This window comes from Topomyia yanbarensis, chromosome 2 (genome assembly GCF_030247195.1).
Source record: "Topomyia yanbarensis strain Yona2022 chromosome 2, ASM3024719v1, whole genome shotgun sequence".
Classification (NCBI taxonomy): Eukaryota; Metazoa; Arthropoda; class Insecta; order Diptera; family Culicidae; genus Topomyia; species Topomyia yanbarensis.
The window spans coordinates 12,973,934-12,988,348 of record NC_080671.1 but is presented as its reverse complement, the minus strand read 5'-3'; the positions used below and the strand labels follow the sequence as shown (position 1 = coordinate 12,988,348).

Genomic DNA, 14,415 nt, shown 5'->3' with positions numbered 1-14,415 from the left:
ACCATTATCTCTAGATCAGTTGACCTTTGATTCCAAAATTCTCCGGTTTAGTCATTGTTTTATCGTAGTTTGCTCTATCAAAAGTGGCAGATAGCTCGGTGTAAATAATATCAGTGGTCGCGACGTTGCATACTTCCTGTTATGTTGGATGTTAGATACGTCAGATTATTCGGTAGTCAACGCCCAGGCAAGAAGCCATGTTGATCGTCTTTCTATAACCATCAAACGGGCAAGCTAAAATTCTAAGACCCTGTGATATTAATAGCCTTCTTTGGCGTTTTTTTTTTTGAAAGAATTTGGGCTAGACCATTTCAATTTCTAATTACAAGTTCATTAAAACAGAATGACTGTATATGCATTATGCATTCGAGTGTACTAGGTTTTTTTCTCGTACTCTGCCTGAGAGTGAATTTACGACGCAGTTGTGGTTGCTGTCGGCCGTAACAGCGACGTGGACCAGAGTTAATAAAGCGAAGCCTGAATGACAAAAACATTGTAGGCTTAGAGAGGAAAACACAGGACAAATCAAACGGTTTTCCTCGACACTCCCAGGACAACGATAGCTCATTAAAAACCAGAATATGGTCACCCTAATAAAACTATGCAAATAAATTTTGCGTTATCGTTTGAAGTAAAAGACCGTGTTCGGTTCATCCCGACGCAGGATGGTTTGCGGAGGATAGGCTGATACTCGAGGTTCAACCGAAGACTTTCACCTTATATTTTTGTTCTGATTGGTGTTTATATTTGTAGTTTAATTGTTTTTATGAATTGGGTAATCAGTTTACACTCGCTTTCTACGTTTTGTTGCAGGATTCAAAGAGGTTCAAAGTATTGAGGTAGGTGGTATTCAGCTCTGTATGTTTTGTGTTTGGGGCAGTCGTAAAGTTAATAGTTAAGGTTTTCCCCTTCATTTCAGTTGGTCCTTGGTTAGTGTATGTCTTCTCAATCGGATTCGGCTTATGATTCGTTTTTGTTCTGTTGTCAAGTTCAAGCCGTGCCACCATATCGGTAAAGTCAAGAGCTGGAAGTGAGTGATTCCTTTTTCTTGTGAGATTTTTTGATATTCTCTCTTCCAGTCATCTCAGATCTCCTTTTCAGTGAGCTTTAAGGGGTTCCAAAGAATGAACGATTTGAATACATTTTGGGTTCCATTCCCAGCTGCTACTGCTTCCGCGTCTGCTCTTTTGGTTCCGGCGATACCTTCATTGCTGGGTATCCTTTAGATTCTGATGTCATTGGCTCTGGTTACCTTCACTTCCTTCCAGGTCATTGCTGTCTAGTTGTCATTACCTAGAATCGTTTGGCAGAGTTTGGCATGTTCCGAAAGCGTCTCTCAGAATCACTGGTTGACCGATTTTTTTCCTTATCCTCTATACTGCCCATAAAAGTATATGAGTCCCATATTGAAAAACAGCAAGCCGAGAATATCGCTGATAATTTTCATGGAGTCTTATAGATGGGACAACCATGTTTTGGTATTTTTTTCGATATTTTCTTAACAAACCTGGTAATCTTAATTCTGCATCGTGATTCAGTAGTGATACAGAATACAAACCAACAGATTACTCATTTTCGGCTAAAAATCCATATAGAACTCTTATGCTTTTATGGACAGTATACCGCCTATAACCGAAAGTCAGTCCCATGTAGATAGGGAATCCCATAGAACATGGGACTGACTTGCGATTATGGGCAGTATAGGATACCCAGTAGTTCCGTATCGGTGATGGAGAAATTTGAATAATCTTGAAGCGTGGAGACGTAGCTGTTGCTGCTCCTTTTGATTTGTATTCGTCCGGGTACAATATGTTTAATCCTTGGTATTATTTCACCAACGTTTGCAGGAAATTTTACTTCCAAGAATGGTTACTATATTCCGCTTTGATTTTCTGTCCTTTGAACAGTTTGGTGGCTATTTTTGCTTTGTCGCAGTGATCAGTGATTTGTTGTATCTTTCAGTCGCTCTTTGGTCCTTTTTTGCACAGTGGAAAAAAATGAACCCTAAACGCGACTTTTTTTGAAAAGGCTAGATGACGTTTATCAAGAAAAGTGTTTTTTTATGAAAAAACGTGAAAAATTTATTTATAGTATTTACAACGACCGCACGGTATATAATATATATCTCGGAAGAAAGTTGAGTAAAACTGACCAATTAATATTTCTTATATAAAAAGTTCACAAAATCGATTGGAGACAATTAGAATATACATTGAAATGTCTGTTATATTAAACGTTGACGCCCAATGTGGCGACGCCACATCGCTTTAAGTATGGTGCTGCATGAAGTCGTTCCGCTCCGTCGGACTTAACCTAGTTGATAGTCCTTATGTTTGAGTAACCCGGGCAAACGAGTGCGTCATAGGTTTGCTTGCGAGGGGTCGCCGCTTCCGACGGCGGGTCGATGGCCACCTCCCCGGCGGATCCTCAGCGGCTTTGCGCCGCTTCGGATCCTTGGTCTCGTTTATGCGATATTGCCAAGGGCTATTTGGAATATGGATTCAAAGAACTGTTCATGTTTGAAAGAAGGAATCAACCTCTAATTTTGAGTAAACTGGGCAAACGCTATTTGATATACAAATTCAAAGAACTGCTCATGTCTGAAATAAGGAATTAATCCTTGTTTCTGGCAAATATATATGTGTATATTTGCCAGAAACATAAATGTTGATTCTGTAATGACCTATAAACTGGCTACACTGTATTGTTTTGTAGTTCATGTGTGAGGCTCGTGTGTATGTGAATGTGCGAGAGAGAGAGAGAGAGAGAGAAAGAAAGAGAGTGAGAGCATGAATTACCATGTCCAGGACACGGCTTACATCAGGTATCTGCAGTGATGTACCAATGGGAAAAATTCCATCTTCCCGGGTTTTTATTTTTGGGTTTACCCCGGGTTTTTTCCCAAATCATTTTAACCCGGACGAAATATGGGTTTTTTCGTTTTATCGAATGTATGATGTTCATTTAATGTTTTTAACCTTTCGGCAGTCGCGCTAGTGCACTGAGTACACGCTGCTCTGAAAATCTAGCGGCTGCTCGTTCAGTGGGCCATTTGCGCGACTTCCGGAAGGTTAAAGAATCTTGCATTTACATTTGAGATACCGAAAATAAAAGTCGCAAGGATAAAACATACTTTGTAGAACCCACTCCAGATATCTTAGCATATAAAAATCGAATATAAACATCAAGCGCAAAAATCGGACAGAGATCCTTGAGCATGAGAATCGCTTAGAATATTCTCACCCGAAAAAGTCGGCAAGGATGAACATCCAGTATAATTCGCTCACGGGAAATTCCGTACAACGTTACATTCAAGATTAAAAGTTGTATAAAGAAAAGTCCTATTTAAGAACCGGATATACTTTTTTTCGTTTTTAATTCTATGGGACATAATCGAAAAGCTTCTGGCCGATTTTTAAACTTGAAGTTTAAATCCAATTTTCACATTCTAATATATTTATAACGGGTTTTACGAAGCATTTTCTGTTCCTGCTACTTTAATTGCGGTCCATTACATATTTCAAGTTGTTTCATATAATACTGGAAACAATAGTCATTGTGACTCAAATTAGTGAAAATTAGAATAATCATGTGATGCCCAAACTACTTTTATTCTGCTTGTTACTCATTTTAGGGGTTGCTATACTTTTAGCGAAATGAGGTAGGTATTCATACAAAATTTAGAAAATACCTATTTAGTTCGGTGAAAAGTAAAAGTGAGTTATATGCAGAAAGCGAGTGGCCTTGAGATTCGTCATTAATATGAACCGTAATCAGAACTCTTACAAATCGTAATCCGAATTCTTTCGGCATCTACTACATCAGCAACAGTAGAAAAAATGTTTAGTACGTTTAGGTGAATTCACAGTAAGAAACGCAATCGACTTAGCCCAAAACGTGTTGAAAAGTTTTATCACTTATTCAACCACAATATTTGGAAAGAAATGTTGGATTATCGCTATAGCAATGATTCAATCGAGGAAAACCATTCAGAATTCATATACATGCAAAACTTTATGACAACAATGCTCATAAATAAAATAAAAGTGTTTGGATAACAATACATTAATGTTCAATTACTAATATATCACAAAATTGCAAAAAACCCAATCTTCCCGGTTTTAACCGGGAAATAACCTTGGGTTTTTTCCCCAAAATTATAAAAACTCGATTTGGTACATCACTGGGTATCTGCTACGCCGCCATGATTTCAAAGCCAACATCTAAAACGTCGCGTTAGGGTCGATCCACAATAAACAAATTCAATTTCATTCGACACAATTTTGTGATAGTCAAGTTCGTTTAATTTGTTGGTGCTCCATGGTATAAAGTATTTGTTATTCACGTACATGTCCAAAACAAAACATTTCTTCAATTAGCTGTCCAATCTTTTCACTTTTTAACAAATGTCTAAAAATTGAGTCGTGCCGTACGGTATCTGACTAGTGAAAATCGAGCTTCGAGCAACATGAGCAGAACAATTTGAACTGTCAACTGTGCCATATACGTGGCTTACATATACTAGGCTAGCTCGTTAGAGTGTAAACATTTGACGAGAGCGCGTCATAGAAATCGTCGGCGAAAACAATTACATGAAATTTATATATTGTTTGCTGCTAACGAATGATCGGCACTTGGTAAATCACAAGGAAACTATGCGGATGTCCAAAACCTTTGCTATGATCAGAAAATTACGGTGGGATATGTTTTTTATGGCATGCATCCAAATTCTCGATTTACGCTAATAATCACATAGATGCACTGATTATCCACTGTGTCTAATGTAATTATGGCGTAATTTACGTCAAAAATCCATTGCACACTATTTTTTCCACCGTAAGAGCTCAAATATTGTCAATTAACAACTTTCGAGAAATCCGTTTGTTTATCTCAACGATTTCTCTGACGTCACCGAGAACTGTCAATTCGCGGAATAGCAAGCCTCCTTTCTGTGAGCCGTGGTCCAGGATATCTGGAATTAATGCAGCATTAATCAAACAGTGTGCGTGAGCATTCTGCTCACTGAAACACAGCCAAGAAAGCTACTGCGCAGTAAGTAATCAACCAGCCGAGAAAGCAGTCGGAAAGAATAAAAGCTCCAACGTAACAAAAGCAGAAACCGTGTTAGAGACTAAATCCGAAAGGTGCTTGCCGGGGCACTATCTGTTACAATTCTTTCTTTCAGTCATGAGCTGTTCTTTGTATACCAAAGGGCCCTCGCTAGTAAACTGGTGATACAATCGTTTGCCCGGTTTACCCAAACCTACGGGGTTGACTCCTTTTTTCAAACATGATAAGTTTTTTGAATCTGCATGTCAAATAAGTTCACAAGCAAAGTGTTGATTTACTCGTTTGCCCGGTTTACTTAACCTTTCGGAAGTTGCGCTAGTGCACGGAGTGCAGGCTGCTCTGAAAATCTAGCGAAATCGTCTTAGCGCACCAGCGGCTGTCATTTCCGCGACTTCCGGAGGGTTAACATAAGGGTTGATTCTTCTTTCAAATATGAACAGTTATTTGAATCTATACACCAAATAACCCTCGGTTTTGTCGCATAACCAAGAACAAGCATCCGAAGCAGGATCCGCCGAGGTCCCAATGGCGGGTTGGCGGCGGCAGTAAAACTCGCAAGCAAACATGTGATCCACTCGTTTGCCCGGATTACTTAAACATAGGGGCTAACACCTTGTTTAAGTACGACGGAGCGGGGCGATGTCGGACAGCACCATCCCTAAAGCGATGTGGCGTAGCCACATTAAGCGTCAACGCCTGATAACAGAAATTTCAATGTATTTTTTTAACTAAGCCAAACGACAATTATGCCAAATGATCATTATGCCAAACGACCATTATGCCAAATGAACATTATTCTAAACGAAAGAATGTCACCTACTGTTATGCCAAATGAACTTATGCCAAACGACGTGCTTCCGATGAAAAGTAGTAATTCTTATATAAAAAATCTGGAGAATTTCAATCGATAAGCAGTTGGAATCTGTTTCGCCTTGGGAGATTTCGAAAAACTAAAAAATTGTGCGAGGCAGTAGATAACCTGAACGCAGTCGTGTCTAATCTCTCCAACCGCATTGAGACACATTTTCCGGCTAATTCTGGTTCTGTAGCTCAAAGGGGGCTGTCTGTCAAGCGACTTCCGGGGGATGTACCCACTCCAAAAAGAAGTCGCGAGAATTACGCTAAAATTCGCGCCACTGCAGCCGCTGTCTGTCGAGCAATTCAGCGGGAAATCAAAACAGTTGCTGATGAGCGGGAACAGTTCTGGGTCTACCTGAGCCGCCTCGATCCGAGCCATACAGTGGATGATATCGTCGCTATGACCCAAGAATGCCTTGGAATAAGCGATACACCCAAAGCAATCTTGTTGGTTGAGAAGGATGCTGATCTAACAAAGCTCAATTTTGTTTCCTTCCGAGTCGAGCTTCCGAGTGAACTGAAGGACGTGGTACTCAGAGCATCTACTTGACCAACTGGAGTGCTGGTTCGCGAATTTAACTTCGACCAACAGAGACAGGATAGATTTCGTCAATAGGTTACATCGGCCTCCGGGATGCACCGCCGCTTGTACTATGGAAGCCCTCGATCCCCACGCCACAGTCCAGCTACTGCAGCCAGCGTTCACCAGTCGTCCCGGTCCTGTGTGCGGGAGTGGAAGAAGGGTCTTCCAAACTTCATACTGCGGCAAGTATCCATCTATTTCGAAACCTTCTAGCACCGAAATGTTCTTCGATTCCAGCTCACCGTCAATTGCGCAAAGCTCCTATCGGTATCAGACGCCGCCTTTTATGCCAGCGACCCGCTGCCGTTCGCGAGTGGTACCTAGCCCTACTGCAGTGAGTACAACCCTCGGTTTCCCGTTTTCCAGGTCACCGGAACGCACACTTGCCACCAGTCCTGAGGAAGCCTTTAGTCCCCCCATCACACTCGAGCCTTTCCAGCCAGCGACCAGCAGCCGTCCTGGTTCTGTGGTGGAGTTGGGACGAGGGGTCTTCCGCAAACCTACAGCAGGCAAGTATGATGCATCTGTGAGCTCCTTTTTGCCTCAAAACTCTTCGATTTCCAGCCTTGGACAACGACGGGACAAGCTGCTACTATACTACCAAAACGTTGGTGGTATCAATTCAACCGTTGAGGAGTATCGCCTTGCAGTCTCCGATAAGTTTCGATATCATCATCTTCGTCGAAACGTGGTTAAACGATGACACGCTTTCCAGTCAGGTGCTCGGTACTAGATATGAGGTTTTTCGTTGCGATCGGAACCTTAGAAATAGCCGTAAATCTACTGGAGGTGGTGTATTAGTAGCAGTTCATCGCAGCTTGAAGGCACGAGTTGTTGAGAAGACTTGCTGGGATTGCCTCGAGCAGGTCTGGACGATAGTCGAGCTTGGTGACCGTAAGTTGTATTTGTGTGCGTTGTACGTCCCACCCGACCGAGTCCGTGGCATCGAATATGTTGACGCACACTGCAGCTCAGTTTTTACCATCCTCGAAGACGCTAAATCGGTTGATGAGATCATCATACTAGGAGATTTCAATCTCCCCAGTATTTCGTGGAAATCTTTCCGAAATGGATTTCTTTACCCGGACTCCGATCACTCCGTTATTCACTCAGGGGCGGCGAAGCTTCTTGACAGCTACAGCTCAGCCACGTTACTACAAATTAATCCTATTGCCAACTAGAATAACCGCCACCTTGATGTTTGTTTTGTCAGCGATCAGGTTTTTGCTACATCAGTAGTGATGGCTCCCTCTCCTCTAGTGAGACCAGTAGCACATAACTGATCATCGCAGTATCGCAGACCTCTTCTCCACTCTCGATTGGCTAAATATTCTGGACCCCGAAGATGTTGATACCGCAGTTCAAACATTTTCCAACGTTTTGGTTTATGTTATTGACAGAGACGTCCCGAAAAAAGTTCATCGTCAACAAACCGGCCCTCCTTGGCAAACGAGCACGATGCGACGACTGAAGTCCATTAAGAGAGCTGCTCTGCGGAGGTTTACCAAGTATCGCACAATCTCACTTAGAAACTATTACGTCAGTCTTAACCATGCTTATAAACGAGCTAGTCAAGATTGTTTCTTTCGATATCAGCAAAACATTCAGCGTAATCTCAAGTCGCACCCAAAACGTTTCTGGAAATATGTGAATGAGCAGCGCAAGGAATCCGGATTGCCGTCATCTATGACTTGCAACGGCCGCATAGCTACCACATCCCAAGATATGTGCAGACTTTTCTCGGAGAAATTCGCGAATGTGTTCACAGGCCTTAACAGTTGATCAAATTGAACACGCTGTTAGTCAAGTTCCAGTCGTGAGCCAAACTGTAAGCGCTATCGAAGTCAATGAAACAATGATTACCAGAGCTTGTTCTCGGTTAAAATCGTCTTTCAATCCGGGACCCGATGGCTTCCCTTCAGTACTTTTAAGAAGGCACATTGACGTTTTAGCGACTCCATTTCTTCGCATCTTTAGAGCATCTATTGTCGGTGGCATTTTTCGATCCTGCTGGAACTCCGCGAACATGTTCCCAGTCCATAAAAGGGTAATAAGCGAGACGTTACCGTGGAATTACTTCATTGAGTGCTGTCTCGAAGTTGTTCGAGCTAGTGATTATGGAACCGGTTCAGGCGCACTGCAAGCAGTGCCTAAGTGACGATAAACATGGCTTCACGTCTGGGCGTTCGACAACGACTAACCTGCTTTGCCTAACATCCTACATAACAGAGAGTATGGAACAACGCGCTCAAACCGATGTTATCTACACAGACCTATCTGCCGCTTTTGACAAAGTGAACCATGACATAACAATCGCTAAAATGGAGATTTGGAATTAACGGTAGTTTGTTGCAGTTATTTCGATCCTACCTTTCAGGTCGAGAAATAGTGGTTGTCATTGGAGATTGTCAGGCACCCACATTTACTTCTACGTCAGGAGTACCCCATGGAAGTCACTTGGGACCGCTGATGTTTCTGCTTTACTTCAACGACGTCCATCTAGTTCTGAAGACTCCACACCTGTCCTTCGCAGACGATTTCAAGATGTTTCTTCTCATCCGCTCTACTGAAGATTGTAGATTACTGCAACGACAGTTTGAAACCTTCGCTGACTGGTGTAACACGAACCGTATGTGTGTAAATCCAAAGAAGTGCTCGGTGATATCGTTCTCACGAAAAAAAGACCCGGTTTGTTTTAACTACCGTCTACTGGATACTGAAATCGAACGCGTTAGTCAGGTGAAGGATCTAGGAGTGATACTAGATTCGCAACTCACGTTTAAACATGTCTCATATACAATTAGCAAAGCATCTCGAATGCTGGGATGCATCTTCAGGATTGCGAAAAATTTTACGGACATTTATTGTCTCAAATCGCTGTACTGCTCTTTGTCGCGGTCAATCCTGGAGTACTGTTGCGAAGTTTGGAGTCCAAACTATAACAACGGTGTTGACAGAATTGCGTCCGTGCAACGACGCTTTTTACTTTTTGCGCTTCGTAGGTTGCCGTGGAGAGATCCCATCCGTCTGCCAAGTTACGAAAACCGGCGCCAGCTGATTAGTTTGTTCGTTGCTGATACTTTGCGAGGTCATCTGGATTGCCCAGACATCTTGGAACAAATTAATATAAATGTCGCACCTCGAACAACGCGTAACAACCTTATGCTCAGATTGCCATTTCGACGCACTAATTATAGCATGCACGGAGCCATTACTGGTCTACAACGGATCTTCAACCGAGTCGCATCAGCTTTCGACTTTAATTTGTCTCGCCCAACTCTACGTCTTCGATTTTCCAGAACCTTTAACGGACCCGTTAATTTCGGCTGATTCGTTCATTGCTGTTTTTTATATTTTTTTCACTGCATTGTTATTATTTTACTGTATTATTTTTTTATTAAGTTTGTAACGATTAGACTGTTAGCCATAAGTTTAGCATTAAGACATCATTGGGGCTTTGATTTGCCCGTTGGTGTATATATGACAAATACAAATACAAAGAGCAAAGCATATGAACTTCGATTCTGTCAAAGCCGTTTCTCGTGCTGTCATTTTAACTACCTTCAATCGGGTAGTTAAAATGACCGCACGAGAAACGGCTTTGACAGAATCGCAGTTCATATGCTTTGCTCTTCGAAATCTCCCATGGCGAAACAGATTCCAACTGCTTAGCTACAAAAACCGTTGTCCGTTAATATAACTGGATACTCTTAGCATCCGGAGGGACTGCTATAGAGTTCTTGGCAATACTTTCTGCCAGAGTGGATTGCTCTGCAATTCTCAAACTCCTAGATTTTCAAACCAGCATTCTCCTGCGTCTACCTTTCAGGAGATCCAACTACAGTCGCCACAGCGCTGATACGGGACTTCAGCGAGTTTTCGACAGAGTTGTCACTGTATTTGACTTCCACTTGACGAGAAATAGGACATACACTACTGCTATAAGCATAACTGTCCCATGTGCTATGGGATTCCATGTACACCTGGGACAATTATGCGTAGAGCGGCAGTACAACACATAAACAATCTCCATTTTTCTTCGCAACACAACTCAATATTCTAAGCTAAAGCATTGTCTCAAATTTCTGTTTAACAGCTTGTAATTTATACAGAGAAAATCAAAGACACTCGCAGAAAAACTATGGTCCCCTCGTCTGGATGCGATGAATTACATCATGTTGAATTTCAGATCGAAGAGTAAATAGGCACCGCAGGGCTTTTTTTACGAAGCAGTCTATACTTACCGATTTCAGTAACGCGTCGAAACCCTGAGTTCCAGTCTCATGGGACGAGCAAACGACATCGATAATCTGAGTAATTTTCCTATTCATGGCTCCCTAAAACAGACTATCATTAGCGCCACTATTCTTCCCATATTGGGTTGTACTTTGACCCTCCTTACCTTATCGCTAGGATTGCACGGCGTGAACCACATCGTCATAAAAACATCCATCACAAGTTTCTGAATTCCCTCTTCATCGTTAACCCTTCGGATCATCTTCACACAAATGTCCGGGATCTTATCCTGCTCCGGATACTCGATGCAAATGTCACGTAGAATTTTGATTACCCGTTTTCTCACTGAGACACCCGTATCCTACGAAACCGATGAAAAAAATATAAATTCAAATTCTTGCAAAAAAATCCTTCTTAACTCACCAATATCCGCTGCGATATCATCTCATAATACTGATCGATCAAATCCGGATCGGAAAGGATATACTTTCCCACCAGATCCACTGCCGCCTCCCGCACCGAAATTGCAGTGTCGAGTAGCTTCTGGTGCACCCCCATCTGCATATCTTTCCGGGCGAGTACCATCTGGTCAACCTCGACGATATTGCCGAGACATTTCATGGCTCGCGTTCGTATCGCGACAACCGGTTCCCTGACGACGAGGATGATTTTCTGAAGGTATTTGTCGAAACTCTGCGAAAACGATCGCTTACTCGCCAGGTACTGCGCGATCAGATTTGCGCTACTGTAATCGATGTAGGTTTTAATTTCGCTGACGGCGGCTTTCAACCCACTTCCACCGAATGGACAGATTTGTGCTAGGTAATTGTTCTTCCGAGTGTCCAGCATCCGAAAGATCTCACTGTTTAGCTCCTGATCCACGCCAGGTTTGATTTCTTCAATGTCGGAGTCGTTTCCACCGCCGTCGGATTCGTCCGATTCAGTGTGATACTTTTTACGCCTTTTCGCCTGCTTCTTCCGAGACGCATAACCCTTTTCACCATCGGCAATACACTTCTTCCGTTGAATAATGTCGCGGTACCATTGCGTGATGTAAAAGTGCCGTGCATGATTCCACACGATATTGCCTTCCTGGGCATTGGCTGCTAGAAAATCCAGCAGGATTTTCTGCAAAAACTCAGTCCTTTCCTCTTCCTCGTTTAACTGGAATTTAGAATTTTTTTGGTACTCATCCCCTTCCTTCTCCTGTTCGATTTTGATGTACTTTATGAGAGAATCCATCGTTCGCACTTTGCACCTAGACTCGACTGTATCTTTTCTCAGGCGTGCAGCTACAATTCCAAGGTATTCCAGTGAAACCACTCGAATCGATTGCTCCACACCTTTATCGGACATCTTTTTCACTAGCATTGTACCGAGCAAACTGAGTAGCAGTTCCGATGCCGGCCATTCCGGTTTGTTGACCGTGGTTAGCAAATCGTGGATAAAGTTTTCGAACAAAGGACGGAAATCCGTTTCGCTTGAGCGACTTTTGCACTTGTCGAGGAAAGTCGCCAGGAAATTACCTCCAATGCTAAGCGCCGTATCATATTTTCCGATGATGAACAAATCGGTCGACTTCGGGTTACTGCTATTAACGACAGCATCGTTGTTTGCTTTCTTCGGGTTGTGATCGCCAAAGGATTCCGGTAATACAACGGCGCATTGAATCAGCTGAAGTACCAGAGCGGTCATCATCTGAATATTGCCCGCGTTATTGACAAGCTTATACGGACGGAGATTCCGTTTGGAGTGCGGAAGACGGTCGATCGACGAAAGAATGTCCGCGACAATGTTCCGTCGATGGTGTGAATACTTTTCATTTTGGAAAATTGAAGTTACCAGATCAAGACACACGAATTGAAGCGTCTCAATGTTGTCCACAAAGAATGGTTCCACTCCAAGGGCAGACGCATGGATTACAATGGTATCCACAAAATGGAACTTTTCAAACATCGTTACTAGTAATTTGCCCAGTTCTACGATTTTAGTGTACAGTATCGAGAGACCTTTCTGCTGATAGCTCGGTATCTTTTTAGACTTCTTTCCGTCGACTTTTTTCTTCGTTTCGACCGAATACACTGGGTCGTACGAAGGGAATACGGTTTCACGCAGTTGAAATTGCACAAACTTGATTATAGCATCGATGTTGTCCTCTTGCAAGAACTTGGTGCTTTTGCAAGTGTAAATCGAACAAATCAACAATGCTGCCTCCATGGCGTTGAGAATTTTTTCGATGCAGTCATCCCCGACCAAATCATCCTGCAGCTCGGTCCCGCTCAGATTCTTGGCAGAGTGAATAGATCTCATTGCGTACGTTATAAGTAATGTAAGCTTATTCTCAGGAATAGCTTCGATTGCATTGCGGGCTTTCAGCTTAGCTGCTTCCGCTCCTATGTTACTAAGCATACTAGTTGGGATGCAATCTTGCTGCTCATCTCCATCGTCTAAACTGGGCGCTTCGGTTTCATCCAACTGGTCGAAAATTTTGCCCATAATCGACATAAACCTCTGATAGGTATTCGTATTCATTAGTTCTTCCTTAGATAATTTTTTCACTACCGGTGCAGTCAGTTTTTCAACCCTCCTCAGTTTTGGCTTACTGAACATATCCTCCGGATCTGCTGCATCTCTTTCCGCTCTCCGTTTTGCTAGTAAACCTGTATACCTTCGTTCATCCTCCTTCATTTTAGCAAAGATCATTTCATTGTTTTTCTTGACCAAACCAAGCCGCATAGCAGCTTTCGGTTCTGCTAGGGAAAACTTTTTTAGACCTTCTTGCATCAACGATAGATGTACCTCATTTAGCCTTTCCAGGCGAATTGAACACTTCTTCAACGTTAGACCATTCACGTCCGCCAAGTCCATCATTCGGCAGAGCTTCTTCCGATTGACCCGTTCAGGTTTCTTTACAGAAGCTGGGGCAGGTGGCGCAGGCGACTGCTGCGGCGCAGGTGCTGCAGCTGGCGTTATTGGAGCAGTGGTCGTTGTTGGTGTCCTCATTAAAGCTCCCGTGACGCCAATTGAAGTTATCGGAGTCATTGCAGGCCTAGGAGGAATTGCGTTTCCGACTCGCTGGAGTGCTCCAGTAACGGCTATAGGACGGGGACCAGCTGCTATCGGCGTCCCTGGTGCACCGGGTGTTCGGGGCAATACGCCAAGAGGCCTTGGTTTGTATGGCGTGATCCCCGGCGGATTTGCTTGTTGCACGGTCGGAGTAACGGCCTGAGTCTGCTGAATGTCTTGTGGCTTCCGCAGACTGGTATGGGTTTGGTCGGTTTCGGGTGCAGTTGTACCCTGCGCAGGTGATGGTCTCCCTCGAGAATCAAGATTTTTGCTCTGCTGTTGCTGCAGATATTCACTATTGCGTGGGGCTGCCTCCGGGGTTTTGATGAGGTTATTTGGATGCTGCTGTGGGGTCTGCGGGTGAGGATACTGATGGTTGTTTAAGGTACTACTGCCGTTTTTCATTTGAGATTGCTCATTTCCAGCGGGATGAGATTGTTCTTTCGCTAGCGCTACATTGTTCTGGTGTTGCTGCTGCTGCATGTTGTTGGCCAAATGTTGCTGTGGGTGGTGGTGCTGATTCGGGGAGGCACTGTTTTTGTTTATCACATATTGATGCGGCGGCACTGGTACTGCTTGCTGTTGGTGTGCGATCTAAAAAT

The 14,415-nt window shown here is 43.2% G+C and overlaps 1 protein-coding gene across 5 annotated transcripts in view; it reads right to left on the bottom strand.

Moving 5' to 3' along the window:
- The window catches only part of LOC131684048 (nipped-B protein), a 42,507-nt gene that overhangs the window by 4,792 nt on the left and 23,300 nt on the right, over positions 1–14,415 (bottom strand). For all 5 annotated transcript variants that reach the window (XM_058966572.1, XM_058966568.1, XM_058966567.1 and 2 more), the window contains 3 exons: positions 11,171–14,407; positions 10,914–11,108; positions 10,756–10,848 (listed from right to left, as the gene is read on the bottom strand). In XM_058966572.1, coding sequence (XP_058822555.1) covers positions 10,756–10,848; positions 10,914–11,108; positions 11,171–14,407 — 3,525 coding nt within the window. The remainder of the gene's footprint in view (positions 1–10,755; positions 10,849–10,913; positions 11,109–11,170; positions 14,408–14,415) is intronic.